At 39.0% G+C, this 22,679-nt stretch overlaps 3 protein-coding genes across 3 annotated transcripts; all 3 read right to left on the bottom strand.

Moving 5' to 3' along the window:
- Positions 1-316: 316 nt before the first annotated feature.
- LOC121421946 (mucin-17-like) lies at positions 317-6,995 on the bottom strand (the record flags this gene model as incomplete). Its single annotated transcript, XM_041616746.1, has 6 exons — positions 317-442; positions 2,076-2,945; positions 3,246-3,455; positions 4,329-4,538; positions 5,397-5,782; positions 6,401-6,995. Coding segments are annotated over 6 exons (2,397 nt in total), but the record flags the coding sequence as incomplete, so codon positions are not given.
- Positions 6,996-7,069: 74 nt separating this feature from the next.
- LOC121421945 (mucin-2-like) lies at positions 7,070-8,048 on the bottom strand (the record flags this gene model as incomplete). The annotated part of the gene is made up of 2 exons (XM_041616745.1): positions 7,070-7,192; positions 7,548-8,048. Coding segments are annotated over 2 exons (624 nt in total), but the record flags the coding sequence as incomplete, so codon positions are not given.
- Positions 8,049-8,122: 74 nt separating this feature from the next.
- On the bottom strand, positions 8,123-20,170 carry LOC121421944 (cell surface glycoprotein 1-like). Its single transcript, XM_041616744.1, has 10 exons — positions 20,087-20,170; positions 16,964-17,000; positions 15,909-16,198; positions 15,266-15,659; positions 14,606-14,872; positions 11,391-11,656; positions 10,317-10,781; positions 9,759-9,968; positions 8,685-9,149; positions 8,123-8,245 (listed from the first exon to the last, which is right to left on the bottom strand). The coding sequence occupies exons 1-10, from the start codon at positions 20,168-20,170 to the stop codon at positions 8,123-8,125; spliced, it is 2,601 nt and encodes an 866-aa protein (XP_041472678.1).
- Between the last annotated feature and the right edge of the window lie 2,509 nt (positions 20,171-22,679).

Here is a 22,679-nt window from a genome sequence, read left to right as displayed (position 1 = left end):
GTAGAATCTCCAGTTGTTGTTTCAGCTGGTGTAGTTTCATCTGTTGCTGTATGAGCTGGTGTAGTTTTTTCTGTTGTTGTATCAGCTGGTGTAGTTTCTTCTGTTGTTGTATCAGCTGGTGTAGTTTCTTCAATAGTTGTAACAGTTGATGTAGTTTCTTCAGTTGTTGTATCAGCTGGTGTAGTTTCTTCTGTTGCTGTATCAGCTGGTGTAGTTTCTTCTGTTGCTGTATCAGCTGGTGTAGTTTCTTCAGTTGTTGTATCTGCTAGTGTAGTTTCTTCAGTTGTTGTATCAGCTGGTGTAGTTTCTTCTGTTGTTATATCAGCTTGTGTAGTTTCTTTAGTTGTTGTATCAGCTGGTGTAGTTTCTTCTGTTGTATCTGCTGAAGTAGTTTCTTCAGTTGTTGTATCAGCTGGTGTAGTTCCCTCAGTTGTTGTATGAGCTGGTGTAGTTTCTTCAGTTGTTGTATCAGCTGGTGTAGTTTCTTCAGTTGTTGTATCAGCTGGTGTAGTTTCTTTTGTTGTATCTGCTAAAGTAGTATCTTCAGTTATTGTATCTGCTGGTGTAGTTCCCTCAGTTGTTGTATAAGCTGGTGTAGTTTCTTCAGTTGTTGTATCAGCTTGTGTAGTTTCTTCAGTTGTTGTATCAGCTGGTGTAGTTTCTTCAGTTGTTGTATCAGCTGGTGTAGTTTCTTTTGTTGTTGTATCAGCTGGTGTAGTTTCTTCAGTTGTTGCATCAGTTGGTGTGTCAGCTGATGTAGTTTCTTCGGTTGTTGTAACAGTTGGTGTAGTTAATTCAGTTGTTGTATCATCAGGAGTAGTTTCTTCAGTTGTTGTATCAGCTGGTGTAGTTTCTTCTGTTGTTGCATCAGCTGGTGTAGTATCTTTTATTGTTGTATCTGTTGGTGTAGTTTCATCCGTTGTTATATCAGCCTGGGTAATTTCATCTGTTGCTGTATCAGCTGGTGTAGTTTCTTCCGTTGTTGTATCAGCTGGTGTAGTTTCTTCAGTTGTTGTATCAGCTGGTGTAGTTTCTTCAGTTGTTGTATCAGCTGGTGTAGTTTCTTCAGTTGTTGTATCAGCTTGTGTAGTTTCTTCAGTTGTTGTATCTGCTGGTGTAGTTTCTTCAGTTGTTGTATCAGCTGGTGTAGTTTCTTTTGTTGTTGTATCAGCTGGTGTAGTTTCTTCAGTCGTTGTATCAGCTGGAGTAGTTTTTTCTGTTGTTGTATCAGCTGGTGTAGTCAATTTCTTTGTTGTGTAATATGGTGTAGTTTCTTCAGTTGTTGTATCAGCTGGTGTAGTTTCTTCTGTTGTTGCATCAGCTGGTGTAGTATCTTTTATTGTTGTATCTGTTGGTGTAGTTTCATCCGTTGTTATATCAGCCTGGGTAATTTCATCTGTTGCTGTATCAGCTGGTGTAGTTTCTTCAGTTGTTGTATCAGCTGGAGTAGTTTTTTCTGTTGTTGTATCAGCTGGTGTAGTCAATTTCGTTGTTGTGTAATATGGTGTAGTTTCTTCAATTGTTGTATCAGCTGGTGTAGTTTCTTCTGTTGTTGTATCAGCTGGTGTAGTTTCTTCAGTTGTTGTATATGTTGGTGTAGTTTCATCCGTTGTTATATCAGCCTGGGTAATTTCATCTGTTGCTGTATCAGCTGGTGTAGTTTCTTCCGTTGTTGTATCAGCTGGTGTAGTTTCTTCAGTTGTTGTATCAGCTGGTGTAGTTTCTTCAGTTGTTGTATCTGCTGGTGTAGTTTCTTCAGTTGTTGTATCAGCTGGTGTAGTTTCTTTTGTTGTTGTATCAGCTGGTGTAGTTTCTTCAGTTGTTGCATCAGTTGGTGTGTCAGCTGATGTAGTTTCTTCGGTTGTTGTAACAGTTGGTGTAGTTAATTCAGTTGTTGTATGAGCTGGTGTAGTTTCTTCTGTTGTTGCATCAGCTGGTGTAGTATCTTTTGTTGTATCAGCTGGTGTAGTTTCTTCAGTTGTTGTATCTGCTGGTGTAGTTTCTTCAGTTGTTGTATCAGCTGGTGTAGTTTCTTTTGTTGTTGTATCAGCTGGTGTAGTTTCTTCAGTTGTTGCATCAGTTGGTGTGTCAGCTGATGAAGTTTCTTCGGTTGTTGTAACAGTTGGTGTAGTTAATTCAGTTGTATCATCAGGAGTAGTTTCTTCAGTCGTTGTATCAGCTGGAGTAGTCTCTTCTCTTGTTGTATCAGCTTGTGTAGTCAATTCCGTTGTTGTGTAATATGGTGTAGTTTCTTCTGTTGTTGCATCCGCTGGTGTAGTATCTTTTATTGTTGTATCTGTTGGTTTAGTTTCATCCGTTGTTATATCAGCCTGGGTAATTTCATCTGTTGCTGTATCAGCTGCTGTAGTTTCTTCTCTTGTTGTATCAGCTGGTGTAGTTTCTTCCGTTGTTGTATCCGCTGGTGTAGTTTCTTCCGTTGTTGTATCCGCTGGTGTAGTTTCCTCTGTTGTATCTGCTAAAGTAGTATCTTCAGTTATTGTATCTGCTGGTGTAGTTCCCTTAGTTGTTGTATAAGCTGGTGTAGTTTCTTCAGTTGTATCAGCTTGTGTAGTTTCTTTCATTGTTGTATCAGCTGGTGTTGTTTCTTCAGTTGTGGCATCAGCTGATGTGTCAGCTGATGTAGTTTCTTCGGTTGTTGTAACAGTTGGTGTAGTTAATTCAGTTGTTGTATCATCAGGAGTAGTTTCTTCAGTCGTTGTATCAGCTCGAGTAGTTTTTTCTGTTGTTGTATCAGCTGGTGTAGTATCTTTTATTGTTGTATCTGTTGGTGTAGTTTCATCCGTCGTTATATCAGCCTGGGTAATTTCATCTGTTGCTGTATCAGCTGGTGTAGTTTCTTCCGTTGTTGTATCCGCTGGTGTAGTTTTTTCTGTTTGTTCTGCTGGTTTAGTTTCTTCAGTCGTTGTATCAGCTGGTGTAGTTCCCTCAGTTGTTGTATAAGCTTGTGTAGTTTCTTCAGTTGCTGTATGAGATGCTGTAGTTTCTTCAGTTGTTGTATCTGCTGGTGTAGTTTCTTCAGTTGTTGTATCTCCTGGTGTAGTTCCCTCAGTTGTTGTATAAGCTAGTGTAGTTTCTTCAGTTGTTGTATCAGCTTCTGTAGTTTCTTCAGTTGCTGTATCAGATGCTGTAGTTTCTTCAGTTGTTGTATCTGCTGGTGTAGTTTCTTCAGTTGTTGTATCAGCTTGTGTAATTTCTTTTGTTGTTGTATCAGCTGGTGTTGTTACTTCAGTTGTGGCATCAGCTGGTGTGTCAGCTGATGTAGTTTCTTCGGTTGTTGTAACAGTTGGTGCAGTGAATTCAGTTGTTGTATCATCAGGAGTAGTTTCTTCAGTCGTTGTTTCAGCTGGAGTAGTTTTTTGAGTTGTTGTATCAGCTGGTGTAGTATCTTTTATTGTTGTATCTGTTGGTGTAGTTTCATCCGTTGTTATATCAGCCTGGGTAATTTCATCTGTTGCTGTATCAGCTGGTGTAGTTTCTTCAGTTGTTTCAGCTGGTGTAGTTTCTTCTGTTGTATCTGCTAAAGTAGTATCTTCAGTTATTATATCCGCTGGTGTAGTTTCTTCTGTTGCTGTATCAGCTGGTGTAGTTTCTTTTGTTGTTGTATCAGCTGGTGTAGTTTCTTCAGTTGTTGTATCAGCTAGTGTAGTTTCTTTAGTTGTTGTATCAGCTGGTGTAGTTTCTTCTGTTGTTGTAACACCTGGTGTAGTTTCTTCAGTTCTTGTATCAGCTAGTGTAGTTTCTTCAGTTGTTTTGTCAGCTGGTGTAGTTTCTTCTGTTGTTGTATCACCTGGTGTAGTTTCTTCAGTTGTTGTATCTGTTGGTGTAGTTTCATCCGTTGTTATATCAGCCTGGGTAATTTCATCTGTTGCTGTATCAGCTGGTGTAGTTTCTTCCGTTGTTGTATCCGCTGGTGTAGTTTCTTCTGTTGTATCTGCTGGTGTAGTTTCTTCAGTCGTTGTATCAGCTGGTGTAGTTCCCTCAGTTGTTGTATAAGCTGGTGTAGTTTCTTCAGTTGTTGTATCAGCTTGTGTAGTTTCTTCAGTTGCTGTATCAGATGCTGTAGTTTCTTCAGTTGTTGTATCTGCTGGTGTAGTTTCTTCAGTTGTTGTATCTCCTGGTGTAGTTCCCTCAGTTGTTGTATAAGCTGGTGTAGTTTCTTCAGTTGTTGTATCAGCTTCTGTAGTTTCTTCAGTTGCTGTATCAGATGCTGTAGTTTCTTCAGTTGTTGTATCTGCTGGTGTAGTTTCTTCAGTTGTTGTATCAGCTGGTGTAGTTTCTTTTGTTGTTGTATCAGCTGGTGTTGTTACTTCAGTTGTGGCATCAGCTGGTGTGTCAGCTGATGTAGTTTCTTCGGTTGTTGTAACAGTTGGTGTAGTAAATTCAGTTGTTGTATCATCAGGAGTAGTTTCTTCAGTCGTTGTATCAGCTGGAGTAGTTTTTTGAGTTGTTGTATCAGCTGGTGTAGTATCTTTTATTGTTGTATCTGTTGGTGTAGTTTCATCCGTTGTTATATCAGCCTGGGTAATTTCATCTGTTGCTGTATCAGCTGGTGTAGTTTCTTCCGTTGTTGTATCCGCTGGTGTAGTTTCTTCTGTTGTATCTGCTGGTGTAGTTTCTTCAGTCGTTGTATCAGCTGGTGTAGTTCCCTCAGTTGTTGTATAAGCTTGTGTAGTTTCTTCAGTTGCTGTATGAGATGCTGTAGTTTCTTCAGTTGTTGCATCAGTTGGTTTGCCAGCTGATGTAGTTTCTTCGGTTGTTGTAACAGTTGGTGTAGTTAATTCAGTTGTTGTATCATCAGGAGTAGTTTCTTCAGTCGTTGTATCAGCTGGAGTAGTTTTTTCTGTTGTTGTATCAGCTGGTGTAGTCAATTTCGTTGTTGTGTAATATGGTGTAGTTTCATCTGTTGTTATATCAGCCTGGGTAATTTCATCTGTTGCTGTATCAGCTGGTGTAGTTTCTTCAGTTGTTGTATCAGCTGGTGTAGTTTCTTCAGTTGTTGTATCAGCTGGTGTAGTTTCTTCTGTTGTTGCATCAGCTGGTGTAGTATCTTTTATTGTTGTATCTGTTGGTGTAGTTTCATCCGTTGTTATATCAGCCTGGGTAATTTCATCTGTTGCTGTATCAGCTGGTGTAGTTTCTTCCGTTGTTGTATCCGCTGGTGTAGTTTCTTCTGTTGTATCTGCTGGTGTAGTTTCTTCAGTCGTTGTATCAGCTGGTGTAGTTCCCTCAGTTGTTGTATAAGCTTTTGCAGTTTCTTCAGTTGTTGTATCAGCTGCTGTAGTTTCTTCAGTTGTTGTATCTGCTGGTGTAGTTTCTTCAGTTGTTGTATCAGCTGGTGTAGTTTCTTTTGTTGTTGTATCAGCTGGTGTTGTTACTTCAGTTGTGGCATCAGCTGGTGTGTCAGCTGATGTAGTTTCTTCGGTTGTTGTAACAGTTGGTGTAGTGAATTCAGTTGTTCTATCATCAGGAGTAGTTTCTTCAGTCGTTGTTTCAGCTGGAGTAGTTTTTTGAGTTGTTGTATCAGCTGGTGTAGTATGTTTTATTGTTGTATCTGTTGGTGTAGTTTCATCCGTTGTTATATCAGCCTGGGTAATTTCATCTGTTGCTGTATCAGCTGGTGTAGTTTCTTCGGTTGTTGTAACAGTTGGTGCAGTGAATTCAGTTGTTGTATCATCAGGAGTAGTTTCTTCAGTCGTTGTTTCAGCTGGAGTAGTTTTTTGAGTTGTTGTATCAGCTGGTGTAGTATCTTTTATTATTGTATCTGTTGGTGTAGTTTCATCCGTTGTTATATCAGCGTGGGTAATTTTATCTGTTGCTGTATCAGCTGGTGTAGTTTCTTCTGTTGTTTCAGCTGGTGTAGTTTCTTCTGTTGTATCTGCTAAAGTAGTATCTTCAGTTATTATTTCCGCTGGTGTGGTTTCTTCTGTTGCTGTATCAGCTGGTGTAGTTTCTTTTCTTGTTGTATGAGCTGGTGTAGTTTCTTCAGTTGTTGTATCAGCTTGTGTAGTTTCTTTTATTGTTGTATCAGCTGGTGTAGTTTCTTCTGTTGTAACACCTGGTGTAGTTTCTTCAGTTCTTGTATCAGCTAGTGTAGTTTCTTCAGTTGTTGTATCAGCTGGTGTAGTTTCGTCAGTTGTTGTATATGTTGGTGTAGTTTCATCCGTTGTTATATCAGCCTGGGTAATTTCATCTGTTGCTGTATCAGCTGGTGTAGTTTCTTCAGTTGTTGTATCAGCTGGTGTAGTTTCTTCAGTTGTTGTATCAGCTGGTGTAGTTTCTTCTGTTGTAACACCTGGTGTAGTTTCTTCAGTTCTTGTATCAGCTAGTGTAGTTTCTTCAGTTGTTTTGTCAGCTGGTGTAGTTTCTTCTGTTGTTGTATCACCTGGTGTAGTTTCTTCAGTTGTTGTATATGTTGGTGTAGTTTCATCCGTTGTTATATCAGCCTGGGTAATTTCATCTGTTGCTGTATCAGCTGGTGTAGTTTCTTCAGTTGTTGTATCAGCTGGTGTAGTTTCTTCAGTTGTTGTATCAGCTGGTGTAGTTTCTTCTGTTGTTGCATCAGCTGGTGTAGTATCTTTTATTGTTGTATCTGTTGGTGTAGTTTCATCCGTTGTTATATCAGCCTGGGTAATTTCATCTGTTGCTGTATCAGCTGGTGTAGTTTCTTCCGTTGTTGTATCCGCTGGTGTAGTTTCTTCTGTTGTATCTGCTGGTTTAGTTTCTTCAGTCGTTGTATCAGCTGGTGTAGTTCCCTCAGTTGTTGTATAAGCTTGTGTAGTTTCTTCAGTTGCTGTATGAGATGCTGTAGTTTCTTCAGTTGTTGTATCTGCTGGTGTAGTTTCTTCAGTTGTTGTATCTCCTGGTGTAGTTCCCTCAGTTGTTGTATAAGCTGGTGTAGTTTCTTCAGTTGTTGTATCAGCTTCTGTAGTTTCTTCAGTTGCTGTATCAGATGCTGTAGTTTCTTCAGTTGTTGTATCTGCTGGTGTAGTTTCTTCTGTTGTTGTATCAGCTGGTGTAGTTTCTTTTGTTGTTGTATCAGCTGGTGTTGTTACTTCAGTTGTGGCATCAGCTGGTGTGTCAGCTGATGTAGTTTCTTCGGTTGTTGTAACAGTTGGTGCAGTGAATTCAGTTGTTGTATCATCAGGAGTAGTTTCTTCAGTCGTTGTATCAGCTGGAGTAGTTTTTTCAGTTGTTGTATCAGCTGGTGTAGTATCTTTTATTGTTGTATCTGTTGGTGTAGTTTCATCCGTTGTTATATCAGCCTGGGTAATTTCATCTGTTGCTGTATCAGCTGGTGTAGTTTCTTCAGTTGTTTCAGCTGGTGTAGTTTCTTCTGTTGTATCTGCTAAAGTAGTATCTTCAGTTATTATTTCCGCTGGTGTGGTTTCTTCTGTTGCTGTATCAGCTGGTGTAGTTTCTTTTGTTGTTGTATGAGCTGGTGCAGTTTCTTTAGTTGTTGTATAAGCTAGTGTAGTTTCTTCAGTTGTTTTATCAGCTGGTGTAGTTTTTTCTGTTGTTGTATCAGCTGGTGTAGTCAATTTCTTTGTTGTGTAATATGGTGTAGTTTCTTCAGTTGTTGTATCAGCTGGTGTAGTTTCTTCTGTTGTTGCATCAGCTGGTGTAGTATCTTTTATTGTTGTATCTGTTGGTGTAGTTTCATCCGTTGTTATATCAGCCTGGGTAATTTCATCTGTTGCTGTATCAGCTGGTGTAGTTTCTTCCGTTGTTGTATCCGCTGGTGTAGTTTCTTTTGTTGTATCTGCTGGTTTAGTTTCTTCAGTCGTTGTATCAGCTGGTGTAGTTCCCTCAGTTGTTGTATAAGCTTGTGTAGTTTCTTCAGTTGCTGTATGAGATGCTGTAGTTTCTTCAGTTGTTGTATCTGCTGGTGTAGTTTCTTCAGTTGTTGTATCTCCTGGTGTAGTTCCCTCAGTTGTTGTATAAGCTGGTGTAGTTTCTTCAGTTGTTGTATCAGCTTCTGTAGTTTCTTCAGTTGCTGTATCAGATGCTGTAGTTTCTTCAGTTGTTGTATCTGCTGGTGTAGTTTCTTCTGTTGTTGTATCAGCTGGTGTAGTTTCTTTTGTTGTTGTATCAGCTGGTGTTGTTACTTCAGTTGTGGCATCAGCTGGTGTGTCAGCTGATGTAGTTTCTTCGGTTGTTGTAACAGTTGGTGTAGTGAATTCAGTTGTTGTATCATCAGGAGTAGTTTCTTCAGTCGTTGTTTCAGCTGGAGTAGTTTTTTGAGTTGTTGTATCAGCTGGTGTAGTATCTTTTATTGTTGTATCTGTTGGTGTAGTTTCATCCGTTGTTATATCAGCCTGGGTAATTTCATCTGTTGCTGTATCAGCTGGTGTAGTTTCTTCAGTTGTTTCAGCTGGTGTAGTTTCTTCTGTTGTATCTGCTAAAGTAGTATCTTCAGTTATTATATCCGCTGGTGTAGTTTCTTCTGTTGCTGTATCAGCTGGTGTAGTTTCTTTTGTTGTTGTATCAGCTGGTGTAGTTTCTTCAGTTGTTGTATAAGCTAGTGTAGTTTCTTCAGTTGTTTTGTCAGCTGGTGTAGTTTTTTCTGTTGTTGTATCAACTGGTGTAGTCAATTTCTTTGTTATGTAATATGGTGAAGTTTCTTCAGTTGTTGTATCAGCTGGTGTAGTTTCTTCTGTTGTTGCATCAGCTGGTGTAGTATCTTTTATTGTTGTATCTGTTGGTGTAGTTTCATCCGTTGTTATATCAGCCTGGGTAATTTCATCTGTTGCTGTATCAGCTGGTGTAGTTTCTTCCGTTGTTGTATCCGCTGGTGTAGTTTCTTTTGTTGTATCTGCTGGTGTAGTGTCTTCAGTCGTTGTATCAGCTGGTGTAGTTCCCTCAGTTGTTGTATAAGCTTGTGTAGTTTCTTCAGTTGCTGTATGAGATGCTGTAGTTTCTTTAGTTGCTGCATCAGTTGGTTTGCCAGCTGATGTAGTTTCTTCGGTTGTTGTAACAGTTGGTCTAGTTAATTCAGTTGTTGTATCATCAGGAGTAGTTTCTTCAGTAGTTGTATCAGCTGGAGTAGTTTTTTCTGTTGTTGTATCAGCTGGTGTAGTAAATTTCGTTGTTGTGTAATATGGTGTAGTTTCATCCGTTGTTATATCAGCCTGGGTAATTTCATCTGTTGCTGTATCAGCTGGTGTAGTTTCTTCAGTTGTTGTTTCCGCTGGTGTAGTTTCTTCAGTTGTTGTATCAGCTGGTGTAGTTTCTTCTGTTGTTGCATCAGCTGGTGTGGTATCTTTTATTGTTGTATCTGTTGGTGTAGTTTCATCCGTTGTTATATCAGCCTGGGTAATTTCATCCGTTGCTGTATCAGCTGGTGTAGTTTCTTCCGTTGTTGTATCCGCTGGTGTAGTTTCTTCTGTTGTATCTGCTGGTGTAGTTTCTTCAGTCGTTGTATCAGCTGGTGTAGTTCCCTCAGTTGTTGTATAAGCTTGTGTAGTTTCTTCAGTTGCTGTATGATATGCTGTAATTTCTTCAGTTGTTGTATCTGCTGGTGTAGTTTCTTCAGTTGTTGTATCTCCTAGTGTAGTTCCCTCAGTTGTTGTATAAGCTGGTGTAATTTCTTCAGTTGAAGTATCAGCTTCTGTAGTTTCTTCAGTTGCTGTATCAGATGCTGTAGTTTCTTCAGTTGTTGTATCTGCTGGTGTAGTTTCTTCAGTTGTTGTATCAGCTGGCGTAGTTTCTTTTGTTGTTGTATCAGCTGGTGTTGTTACTTCAGTTGTGGCATCAGCTGGTGGGTCAGCTGATGTAGTTTCTTCGGTTGTTGTAACAGTTGGTGCAGTGAATTCAGTTGTTCTATCATCAGGAGTAGTTTCTTCAGTCGTTGTTTCAGCTGGAGTAGTTTTTTCAGTTGTTGTATCAGCTGGTGTAGTATCTTTTATTGTTGTATCTGTTGGTGTAGTTTCATCCGTTGTTATATCAGCCTGGGTAATTTCATCTGTTGCTGTATCAGCTGGTGCAGTTTCTTCGGTTGTTTCAGCTGGTGTAGTTTTTTCTGTTATATCTGCTAAAGTAGTATCTTCAGTTATTATTTCCGCTGGTGTGGTTTCTTCTGTTGCTGTATCAGCTGGTGTAGTTTCTTTTGTTGTTGTATGAGCTGGTGTAGTTTCTTCAGTTGTTGTATAAGCTAGTGTAGTTTCTTCAGTTGTTTTGTCAGCTGGTGTAGTTTTTTCTGTTGTTGTATCAACTGGTGTAGTCAATTTCTTTGTTATGTAATATGGTGAAGTTTCTTCAGTTGTTGTATCAGCTGGTGTAGTTTCTTCTGTTGTTGCATCAGCTGGTGTAGTATCTTTTATTGTTGTATCTGTTGGTGTAGTTTCATCCGTTGTTATATCAGCCTGGGTAATTTCATCTGTTGCTGTATCAGCTGGTGTAGTTTCTTCCGTTGTTGTATCCGCTGGTGTAGTTTCTTTTGTTGTATCTGCTGGTGTAGTGTCTTCAGTCGTTGTATCAGCTGGTGTAGTTCCCTCAGTTGTTGTATAAGCTTGTGTAGTTTCTTCAGTTGCTGTATGAGATGCTGTAGTTTCTTTAGTTGCTGCATCAGTTGGTTTGCCAGCTGATGTAGTTTCTTCGGTTGTTGTAACAGTTGGTGTAGTTAATTCAGTTGTTGTATCATCAGGAGTAGTTTCTTCAGTAGTTGTATCAGCTGGAGTAGTTTTTTCTGTTGTTGTATCAGCTGGTGTAGTAAATTTCGTTGTTGTGTAATATGGTGTAGTTTCATCCGTTGTTATATCAGCCTGGGTAATTTCATCTGTTGCTGTATCAGCTGGTGTAGTTTCTTCAGTTGTTGTTTCCGCTGGTGTAGTTTCTTCAGTTGTTGTATCAGCTGGTGTAGTTTCTTCTGTTGTTGCATCAGCTGGTGTGGTATCTTTTATTGTTGTATCTGTTGGTGTAGTTTCATCCGTTGTTATATCAGCCTGGGTAATTTCATCCGTTGCTGTATCAGCTGGTGTAGTTTCTTCCGTTGTTGTATCCGCTGGTGTAGTTTCTTCTGTTGTATCTGCTGGTGTAGTTTCTTCAGTCGTTGTATCAGCTGGTGTAGTTCCCTCAGTTGTTGTATAAGCTTGTGTAGTTTCTTCAGTTGCTGTATGATATGCTGTAATTTCTTCAGTTGTTGTATCTGCTGGTGTAGTTTCTTCAGTTGTTGTATCTCCTAGTGTAGTTCCCTCAGTTGTTGTATAAGCTGGTGTAATTTCTTCAGTTGAAGTATCAGCTTCTGTAGTTTCTTCAGTTGCTGTATCAGATGCTGTAGTTTCTTCAGTTGTTGTATCTGCTGGTGTAGTTTCTTCAGTTGTTGTATCAGCTGGCGTAGTTTCTTTTGTTGTTGTATCAGCTGGTGTTGTTACTTCAGTTGTGGCATCAGCTGGTGGGTCAGCTGATGTAGTTTCTTCGGTTGTTGTAACAGTTGGTGCAGTGAATTCAGTTGTTCTATCATCAGGAGTAGTTTCTTCAGTCGTTGTTTCAGCTGGAGTAGTTTTTTCAGTTGTTGTATCAGCTGGTGTAGTATCTTTTATTGTTGTATCTGTTGGTGTAGTTTCATCCGTTGTTATATCAGCCTGGGTAATTTCATCTGTTGCTGTATCAGCTGGTGCAGTTTCTTCGGTTGTTTCAGCTGGTGTAGTTTTTTCTGTTATATCTGCTAAAGTAGTATCTTCAGTTATTATTTCCGCTGGTGTGGTTTCTTCTGTTGCTGTATCAGCTGGTGTAGTTTCTTTTGTTGTTGTATGAGCTGGTGTAGTTTCTTCAGTTGTTGTATCAGCTAGTGTAGTTTCTTCAGTTGTTTTGTCAGCTGGTGTAGTTTTTTCTGTTGTTGTATCAACTGGTGTAGTCAATTTCTTTGTTGTGTAATATGGTGTAGTTTCTTCTGTTGTTGCATCAGCTGGTGTAGTATCTTTTATTGTTGTATCTGTTGGTGTAGTTTCATCCGTTGTTATATCAGCCTGGGTAATTTCGTCTGTTGCTGTATCAGCTGGTGTAGTTTCTTCCGTTGTTGTATCCGCTGGTGTAGTTTCTTCTGTTTTATCTGCTGGTGTAGTTTCTTCAGTCGTTGTATCAGCTGGTGTAGTTCCCTCAGTTGTTGTATAAGCTTGTGTAGTTTCTTCAGTTGCTGTATGAGATGCTGTAGTTTCTTTAGTTGTTGCATCAGTTGGTTTGCCAGCTGATGTAGTTTCTTCGGTTGTTGTAACAGTTGGTCTAGTTAATTCAGTTGTTGTATCATCAGGAGTAGTTTCTTCAGTAGTTGTATCAGCTGGAGTAGTTTTTTCTGTTGTTGTATCAGCTGGTGTAGTCAATTTCGTTGTTGTGTAATATGGTGTAGTTTCATCCGTTGTTATATCAGCCTGGGTAATTTCATCTGTTTCTGTATCAGCTGGTGTAGTTTCTTCAGTTGTTGTATCAGCTGGTGTAGTTTCTTCAGTTGCTGTATCAGATGCTGTAGTTTCTTCAGTTGTTGTATCAGCTGGTGTAGTTTCTTCAGTTGTTGTATCAGTTGGTGTAGTTTCTTCTGTTGTATCTGCTAAAGTAGTATCTTCAGTTAATGTATCTGCTGGTGTAGTTCCCTTAGTTGTTGCATCAGCTGGTGTAGTATCTTTTATTGTTGTATCTGTTGGTGTAGTTTCATCCGTTGTTATATCAGCCTGGGTAATTTCATCTGTTGCTGTATCAGCTGGTGTAGTTTCTTCTGTTGTTGTATCAGCTGGTGTAGTTTCTTCTGTTGTTGTATCAGCTGGTGTAGTTTCTTCTGTTGTATCTGCTAAAGTAGTATCTTCAGTTATTGTATCTGCTGGTGTAGTTCCCTCAGTTGTTGTATAAGCTGGTGTAGTTTCTTCAGTTGTTGTATCAACTTGTGTAGTTTCTTTTGTTGTTGTATCAGCTGGTGTTGTTTCTTCAGTTGTGGCATCAGCTGATGTAGTTTCTTCGGTTGTTGTAACTGTTGGTGTAGTGAATTCAGTTGTTGTATCATCAGGATTAGTTTCTTCAGTCGTTGTATCAGCTCGAGTAGTTTTTTCTGTTGTTGTATCAGCTGGTGTAGTATCTTTTATTGTTGTATCTGTTGGTGTAGTTTCATCCGTTGTTATATCAGCCTGGGTAATTTCATCTGTTGCTGTATCAGCTGGTGTAGTTTCTTCAGTTGTTTCAGCTGGTGTAGTTTCTTCTGTTGTATCTGCTAAAGTAGTATCTTCAGTTATTATATCCGCTGGTGTAGTTTCTTCTGTTGCTGTATCAGCTGGTGTAGTTTCTTTTGTTGTTGTATCAGCCGGTGTAGTTTCTTCAGTTGTTGCAATAGTTGGTGTGCCAGCTGAGGTAGTTTCTTCGGTTGTTGTAACAGTTGGTGTAGTTAATTCAGTTGTTGTATCATCAGGAGTAGTTTCTTCAGTCGTTGTATCAGCTGGAGTAGTTTTTTCTGTTGTTGTATCAGCTGGTGTAGTCAATTTCTTTGTTGTGTAATATGGTGTAGTTTCTTCAGTTGTTGTATCAGCTGGTGTAGTTTCTTCTGTTGTTGCATCAGCTGGTGTAGTATCTTTTATTGTTGTATCTGTTGGTGTAGTTTCATCCGTTGTTATATCAGCCTGGGTAATTTCATCTGTTGCTGTATCAGCTGGTGTAGTTTCTTCCATTGTTGTTTCCACTGGTGTAGTTTCTTCTGTTGTTTCTGCTGGTGTAGTTTCTTCAGTCGTTGTATCAGCTGGTGTAGTTCCCTCAGTTGTTGTATAAGCTTGTGTAGTTTCTTCAGTTGCTGTATGAGATGCTGTAGTTTCTTCAGTTGTTGTATCTGCTGGTGTAGTTTCTTCAGTTGTTGTATCTCCTGGTGTAGTTCCCTCAGTTGTTGTATAAGCTGGTGTAGTTTCTTCAGTTGTTGTATCAGCTTGTGTAGTTTCTTCAGTTGCTGTATCAGATGCTGTAGTTTCTTCAGTTGTTGTATCTGCTGGTGTAGTTTCTTCAGTTGTTGTATCAGCTGGTGTAGTTTCTTTTGTTGTTGTATCAGCTGGTGTTGTTACTTCAGTTGTGGCATCAGCTGGTGTGTCAGCTGATGTAGTTTCTTCGGTTGTTGTAACAGTTGGTGTAGTGAATTCAGTTGTTGTATCATCAGGAGTAGTTTCTTCAGTCGTTGTATCAGCTGGAGTAGTTTTTTGAGTTGTTGTATCAGCTGGTGTAGTATCTTTTATTGTTGTATCTGTTGGTGTAGTTTCATCCGTTGTTATATCAGCCTGGGTAATTTCATCTGTTGCTGTATCAGCTGGTGTAGTTTCTTCAGTTGTTTCAGCTGGTGTAGTTTCTTCTGTTGTATCTGCTAAAGTAGTATCTTCAGTTATTGTATCCGCTGGTGTGGTTTCTTCTGTTGCTGTATCAGCTGGTGTAGTTTCTTTTGTTGTTGTATCAGCTGGTGTAGTTTCTTCAGTTGTTGTATCAGCTAGTGTAGTTTCTTCAGTTGTTTTGTCAGCTGGTGTAGTTTCTTCTGTTGTTTTATCACCTGGTGTAGTTTCTTCAGTTCTTGTATCAGCTAGTGTAGTTTCTTCAGTTGTTTTGTCAGCTGGTGTAGTTTCTTCTGTTGTTGTATCACCTGGTGTAGTTTCGTCAGTTGTTGTATATGTTGGTGTAGTTTCATCCGTTGTTATATCAGCCTGGGTAATTTCATCTGTTGCTGTATCAGCTGGTGTAGTTTCTTCAGTTGTTGTATCAGCTGATGTAGTTTCTTCGGTTGTTGTAACAGTTGGTGTAGTGAATTCAGTTGTTGTATCATCAGGAGTAGTTTCTTCAGTCGTTGTATCAGCTGGAGTAGTTTTTTGAGTTGTTGTATCAGCTGGTGTAGTATCTTTTATTGTTGTATCTGTTGGTGTAGTTTCATCCGTTGTTATATCAGCCTGGGTAATTTCATCTGTTGCTGTATCAGCTGGTGTAGTTTCTTCAGTTGTTTCAGCTGGTGTAGTTTCTTCTGTTGTATCTGCTAAAGTAGTATCTTCAGTTATTGTATCCGCTGGTGTAGTTTCTTCTGTTGCTGTATCAGCTGGTGTAGTTTCTTTTGTTGTTGTATCAGCTGGTGTAGTTTCTTCAGTTGTTGTATCAGCTAGTGTAGTTTCTTCAGTTGTTTTGTCAGCTGGTGTAGTTTCTTCTGTTGTTGTATCACCTGGTGTAGTTTCTTCAGTTCTTGTATCAGCTAGTGTAGTTTCTTCAGTTGTTTTGTCAGCTGGTGTAGTTTCTTCTGTTGTTGTATCACCTGTAGTTTCTTCAGTTGTTGTATATGTTGGTGTAGTTTCATCCGTTGTTATATCAGCCTGGGTAATTTCATCTGTTGCTGTATCAGCTGGTGTAGTTTCTTCAGTTGTTGTATCAGCTGGTGTAGTTTCTTCAGTTGTTGTATCAGCTGGTGTAGTTTCTTCAGTTGTTGTATCAGTTGCTGTAGTTTCATCTGTTATTTTATCAGCTGGTGTAGTTCCTTCTGTTGTTGTATCAGCTGGTTTAGTTTTATATGTTGCTGTATCAACTGGTGTAGTTTCTTCCTTTGTTGTTGTATCAGCTTGTGTAGTTTGTTCTGTTGTTGTATCAGCTGGTGTAGTTTCTTCTGTTGTATCCGCTGAAGTAGTTTCTTCAGTTATTGTATCTGCTGATGCAGTTCCCTCAGTTGTTGTATCAGCTGGTGTAGTTTCATCTGTTGCTGTATCACCTGGTGTAGTTTCTTCAGTTGTTGTATCAGCTGGTGTAGCTTTTTCTGTTGCTGTATCAGATGGTCTAGTTTTTTCAGTTGTTGTATCACCCGGTGTAGTTTCTTCAGTTGTTGTATCAGCTGGTGTAGTTTCTTCAGTTGTTATATCAGCTGGTGTATTTTCTTTTGTTGTATCAGCTTTTGTAGTTTCTTCAGTTGTTGCATCAGCTGGTCTAATTTCTTCAGTTGTTGCATCAGCTTTTGTGTCAGCTGATGTAGTTTCTTCAGTTTCTGTATCAGCTGGTGTAGTTTCATTTGTTGCTGTATCAACTGGTGTAGTATTATCTGTTGCTGTATCAGCTGGAGTAGTCTCTTCCGTTGTTTTATAAGCTTGTGCAGTTTCTTGCGTTGTATCTAGTGATGTAGTTCCTGTTGTATTAGCTGATCCAGTTTGTTTTGTTGTTGTATCAGCTGTTGTGGTACCTTCAGTCTTTGTACTAATTGCTGAACTCGCTGCATATGATAAAAAAGGAAAGAACAATAGACTTAAACCCATATTTAATTGTTCTAGAACAATTTGTTTATGTATTCCTTTTTGACAATAGTTCTTCGAAATGTTCAGCAAGACCAGAATTCCTTTCTTTTTCTATATATTGTTATGTATATATATATTATTTGTGACTCAGATTTAAATCGAGAACAAGCAGTGTAAATATTCTTAAGCTGAAAAACATCATTGCTTTGACAATCCATCCCAAAGTATAAGGTCTCCTAAAATCCCTTATAGTCTTTTATTGATCATTGATGACTTTTTCAACCCTGAAATGAAGGTATTCATTCCGAAATCGAGGTATTCTTGTTATACGATCAATTCGAAAAGCAAAAAAGGGTCCTTGTTTATGTGTGATGAATTCGTCCCCCAAAAGAAGTCATGATCGCTCATTTTACGGGGTCTACAATTCATACATTCTAAATGCTGCATTCCTTTTTTTACACAAAGCGTTCCTGCAAGATCTTCCCCAGTTGACAGTTTCGTAACAAAATCATGACTGTCTATTGATTGGGTTATAAAATAATGACTGTCCATTTATTTTGTAACAAAATAAGAATTGCATGTTTTGTTTAGGTACATTGGTTTACACTCGGTGCCCCATATTAAGATTCCAATTATTCCTGATATTTGAGACAATTTTAAGAAACCAGGGTGTTTGCAGCTGCAAACTACTCCAAGGTCAATCGAACAAAACACATATCAGAAGCCATGAACCCCGGGCTTACCAGTCATTGTAGTTTGCGCCCAGCACGCTGTGGGGATCTGTAAGATTCAAGAACAATCGAGGCAAGATTATTGGAATGATTTCGTTGAGGGAAGGGCATGGTTTATCAGTAGCGGAAAATTGTACTAATGAAATAGAAGTCACAGGTAGGCACAAATTGCACTTATTCTGGGATACGTTCACTGTAAAAACGGTGGTGTTAAAACTGACACCAGTTGGTGTTGATAGAGGACCACACCCTGAGGTGATAAAATTACATTCTAGAGATTGAACATACCACCAAAGAGTGTAAATGTAACAACCAAACGTGTTGCAATAACACCTTTGGGTGTAAAGCTAACACCACCAATTTAACACCGGTGTAAAACAACTGGTGTGGTCCTCTATGTACACCGGTTAACACCGCAATTTTTGCTGGGTTTGTTTTGAAAGTAAACCTATAAGAAAAACGAAGAGGGGTACTTCTTAAAATGTGACTTGCCACCCAAAATCAACAATAAGTTGCCAAAAAAAATTGGAGATTTTCGTTTAACTTGAAAATCCCTGTTTTTTTCTTTTTTTTGTCTTTTAATGCTCAACAATAACTCATATCAAATGGTTGAAATGAGAAGAAATTCTGCGAGAGTTTTGGGGATGTGCACACTATGCAATCGTGCCAAGAAGTCCGCAAAAATGATGTCAACAAGTCTTCTATCTAGTCTTTTATTCATCTCTTCAACTTCAGATTTTTGGAATTTTTAAGGAAAATAATTACGATAGATAGATAGATAAATGGATTTTATTAAAAACATCATGTCTGCAGTACAAACTGTAATGAACATGAATCACAGATAAAAACAATTACAAGACAATAAGCAATATAGAGTATTATCATAAGAATTAAAATCAAAGTTAAATTAAAATTAAAATCAAAGGGTCACTCTCGCAGTGCACTTAATTTCGGCAAGGAGAAATACATATCCAGGCACCCGAAATGGGGTACTTGTAGAAAATTAACTTTGAATACAATCATCCAAAGTGCACCACGAAAATGACCCTGTAAATACTTGATTTTAATTACCCATTAAAATGACATTTTCAGCTGTAATTAACAGAGAGACTATTGCTTGTTTTGAAGTGGCTGGTCAGAAGTATACTTTATATTGGTTAAATTGATACTCGTCGTTCTTACATGAAAAGAGTAAGGGTAAACACACCCAACCACGGCTTATTATAATCACTCGGGTCGCGTTCGAAAACACTCGGGTTTTGGATTTTTGGCGATTTTTTTTATTTGGATGCAATTTTTTTTCTAACGTTGTCTTCAATGGGACAAACACGCTGGGAAAATGAAATTGAAATTCTAGTTTCGTTTTAAGCCGGCAAGTGCCTCAAATTAAATGCACTCGCCTACTGCTTAACATAACAAACAAGCAAATCAGCCATGTGGCTCAATTATCCTAGAATACATCCAGACTTCTGCTGTTTTTATACGAGGACTCCGAGTCGGAACTTGCCATATCTGCCACATCGATATTACATCGTCATTCCCATGTGCGGACATGCATGCCTGCATGTAATTGCCCCAAGGCAGGACCCGGCCACGGTCGGACACGGCGTGCATCGGTAGCATGGAGCAAGGTAATACGCATTATGAAAAATACGAGACATTTGGCTTCCTCCTGCTCGTACGCACGGGCGTCCGTCGATATAACACATGATATTTCATGAAAATATGCACCCTTTTTCTTAAAATTTGATGGAGAGGGGGAAAAATTAATCGTATCAAGTCGGGGTATTCAGTAATGAGTACAGGAGAAACTATATTTCACTGATTTTTATGATTCATTCCATTTGATTAACTCATCTATTCGTGTTTTGGGACTAATCTTTCCCTTACGCATTGCTTTTTGGCAGAAGTTCTATGGAAAATGCACCTTTTTTCACACAAACTTTGAGACACTCTGTATTCATTCCCCCATTGCTCGAGAATGAATGGGCAGTTAACGACGGGGTTAAAGATTTATTGAGGAACGGAATGTATATTTCATGAAAATGAAAGCCATTTTCCCATTGGATATCTTCAATACGTGTTTTTTACTAGATGAAGTTAGTTGTCGAATAGGCTGTCCTGGCATTTGAGGTCTCTATCGGTGACGTCACTCAGGATCGTCATGCCTGAACCATCGGCCGGGCAGGGGTCGCAATGGGAGTATGATTTATGGATAATGCACTCGATATATACAATAATCTTGTCCTCCCGTTCAAATGAATGTGAAACTCATATAATTTTCATCAGAGCATTCAACAGGAGTACTGTAGTACACATTTCTTTGTTATAAGTGAATTAAAGTCCCTCCAGTGAGTTTGATCACACCTATTGCGAAAATGTATCACCCCTACGTTGTAACACAGTCAGCTGTTTGCACTCAGGGTCACTCCGTGGCCTGTGTGTGCGTTTAAGATTTGTACACGATTTTCTGTCTCATTTAGGCAGAAATCTTTCATAATGGAGTCGAGCCGAGTTAGATCCCACGTTACAGTGCCAGTCAGTCTTCAGCGGTATGCATAGCCAGCCATCCATGGTTTAATGCATATATACGTAATTAGACCAAAAGCTTCGGTCTCTGTAATGTTCGTTGTTCCGCTGAACTCCGTTAGCTCCACTCACCAATACAGAGACCGAAGTTCTAGCTCGATCTGTACAGGGACCCAATGGCCATATGTTTATGCATTATGTTCCAATAAAACGGGGAAGTGAAGTTGCGCGACAGCCGAAGCAATTAGTTACTGTTGTTTCCACTCCAGATATTTAGACGCAGGACAAATAATGCTCTGACAACCAAGCTAACTTTTCGTCAGCATCAGTAAAAATGTGAATGGGCTTTTAAAAACTAATACTAAAACTGATCTAAAATTGATCTTAGATCGATTTTAAAATTGATTTTGGAAATCGATTTTAAATTAATTTTAAAATCGTAATTGTACCTGTTCTAATTAACCGATTTTAAAATCGGCTCCCGATTTTACCACAATCAGCGATCACCTGCCAATCTTCGATCATGCCCTTGAAGGAAAAATCGGATATAAAATATCGGCGGACTGACTGGCACTGTAACGTGGGATCTAACTCGGCTCGACTCACGTTACCTTGCTCCATGCTACCGATGCACGCCTTGTCCGACCGTGGCTGGGTCCCGCCTTGGGGCAATTGCATGCAGGCATGCATGTCCGCACATGGGAATGACGATGTAATATCGATGTGGCAGATATGGCAAGTTCCGACTCGGAGTCCTCGTATAAAAACAGAAGTCTGGATCTATTCTAGGATAGTTGAGCCACATGGCTGATTTGCTTGTTTGTTATGTTAAGCAAATAAAAAAAAATCGCCAAAAATCGAACGCGACCCGAGTGATTTCGAACGCGAACGCGACCCGAGTGATTATAATAAGTCCCAACCACACCCTCTCAAATTACAAACACACACCCTCACGCGCACGTGCTCATTTTGGATTGCTGGAATTGCCTGTAAAAACAACCCTTTGATTTTCACAGTTACAAATGTCATACTAAAGCATACAAAATTTTATATTACTCAACGCAAAATATTTCTCTTGATAACAATTGATACCCGCTCGTAATGGAGGTATGTATTATGTCATACCACCTTAAGGGAGTGGTGTATGTGTGTGTGTGTGTGTGTGTGTGTGTGTATAATGGAGTTATTACAGACGTGTGTCAACACATCTGATTATTTACGTGTGAATCAGACCTTTAACGTTACTATCCGAAAGACGTGACCAGGGCTCGAACCTCTGTTAATTTGTAACTCCCTTACGTAGCTTGGATTGTATTAAAGATATGCGCTACGACGCCCGGATATTGGATGATTTTGTACAAATTAGCCCATGCTTAATATAAAGGATAGTTACTAAGAAAATTTATCAAATCAATACTGTCTACACGGTAGAAATATTTATATGCCTGGTAAATAAAAACGCTGATTTAAGTCTGAACATTCATTCGAAGAAGGTACAGCCTAAAGATATTGAAGTACATGTACTGTAAGTAGAAGTAACAATGATAATGATGATAATTATAATAATAACAATAATGATGATAATAACGCAACAAAATTATAATTTCTTCATTCGCTTCTTTAAAAATGCACAATCACATAGAGGCACAATTATAAACAAAATACAATCAATGATATGAAAAAAATGTATAAAATTTAACCTGTTCAGCAAAATCACAAACATCATAACATCAAAAATCTGCTCCTAGTTACGACCCATGCAATTAACCCCCCTCCCCCACCCCCATGACAGACATCATGATAGTGACATACCACCCCAAAACCCCCAATAATTCGACAGCCAATAGCCAAAATAGTAATTTAGTCTCCAAAATACAAAATTAGAAATATAACTTCCCTGAAAGAGCCATTCTTCTTTTTCATACTGTGAAAATTTGAAGTCATGAAGTTGAATGAAAAGAAAAGATACAAGAGGTTTTGGACACTACTTCTTCAGACTGCTGCATTAAATGAAATGCCAAATAAAATCCACATATGATCATATGAATCGCTATGCATTTAAATCGTGTCCAGGGCTATTAAAGGTCATTTAAAGGTAAATGCCAGTTTTGGTAACGATTTCAAAATGAGTTCGTGCAAAATCCGATAAAATGACCACCAAAGTGTCTGTTTGTATAAATAAACATATGTGCCAAAGGATTATGGAAGAAATTGTTTAACTGCTGAGAAATCAGCAAATAAGCACAGGATTCGGGTCAAGCGTCGGGCCCGACACTCAAAACCAATAATTATACACTGCCCCACGTGCGCTTATCTGTGATGGTGATCTTCAGCGTGAACATTTTTCAGCGTTGATTTCAAGATTTCACAAGGTTCGGTTTATGTAACTGTACCAGATCTAGATCTTCGATGATATACTAACAACAGACTCTCTCATGAAATCAGTGTTTACTGCAACTACTGGCATTTCTCTTTAAGGTCATAAGAGGTCAAATTGGGTCACAAATGTAAGTAATGCAACAATATGGAGTGTAAATCATGTTTAGAATATAAACACATTGGGCATTATTAATGTAGGTCTATTTTTGTTTTTTTGCTGAAAGATATGTTGAGGATGTGCAGATTCGACAACATGCTCTCGTAGGTGACACACGCGTATTTTTGAGCTCCCGAACATTGTACCGCTTTAAAGATATGAAATAGATCTGAGATGAGCAACAGGTCCTACAACCTTAGACACCCACCAAGACTTCATCATCACCAGAAAGTGACCAAGAAAGCGAAGAAAAAAATGGATTCTACATCGAATTCTGCTTCAGAAAAAGTACTTGAACCTCAAATTCTTCATACCAATGAGGGTGCCTTAACGCAACTACACGCAAACGCCGACGACCTTGGCGGGAATAGTCACGTGACCGCAGATCCCGCGATCCCGCCCAATTCGGATCAACATAAGCAAAGCGACTCAACTGGGAGCAATCTTATCACCGAAATGAAGGGATTATTCGCCAAACTTTCTGCCGATATGAGCCAACGCTTCGATTCTGTTTCGGCTGACATTGCTGAGTCTAGGAAGGCGATTGAGGGGCTGAGAGAGTCGGTAGACTTCAATTCGGGTAGGATTGATCAAGTAGAAAAAGAAAAATTGCCCAGGTTGAAAGAGGAGATTGACTCAAAAACTAAACTATTGGAGGAAAAG

The sequence above is a fragment of the Lytechinus variegatus genome, chromosome 9, assembly GCF_018143015.1.
Source record: "Lytechinus variegatus isolate NC3 chromosome 9, Lvar_3.0, whole genome shotgun sequence".
Lineage (NCBI taxonomy): Eukaryota > Metazoa > Echinodermata > Echinoidea > Temnopleuroida > Toxopneustidae > Lytechinus > Lytechinus variegatus.
Note: the sequence above shows the minus strand (reverse complement) of the source record. Positions and strands in the feature narration are given on the sequence as shown.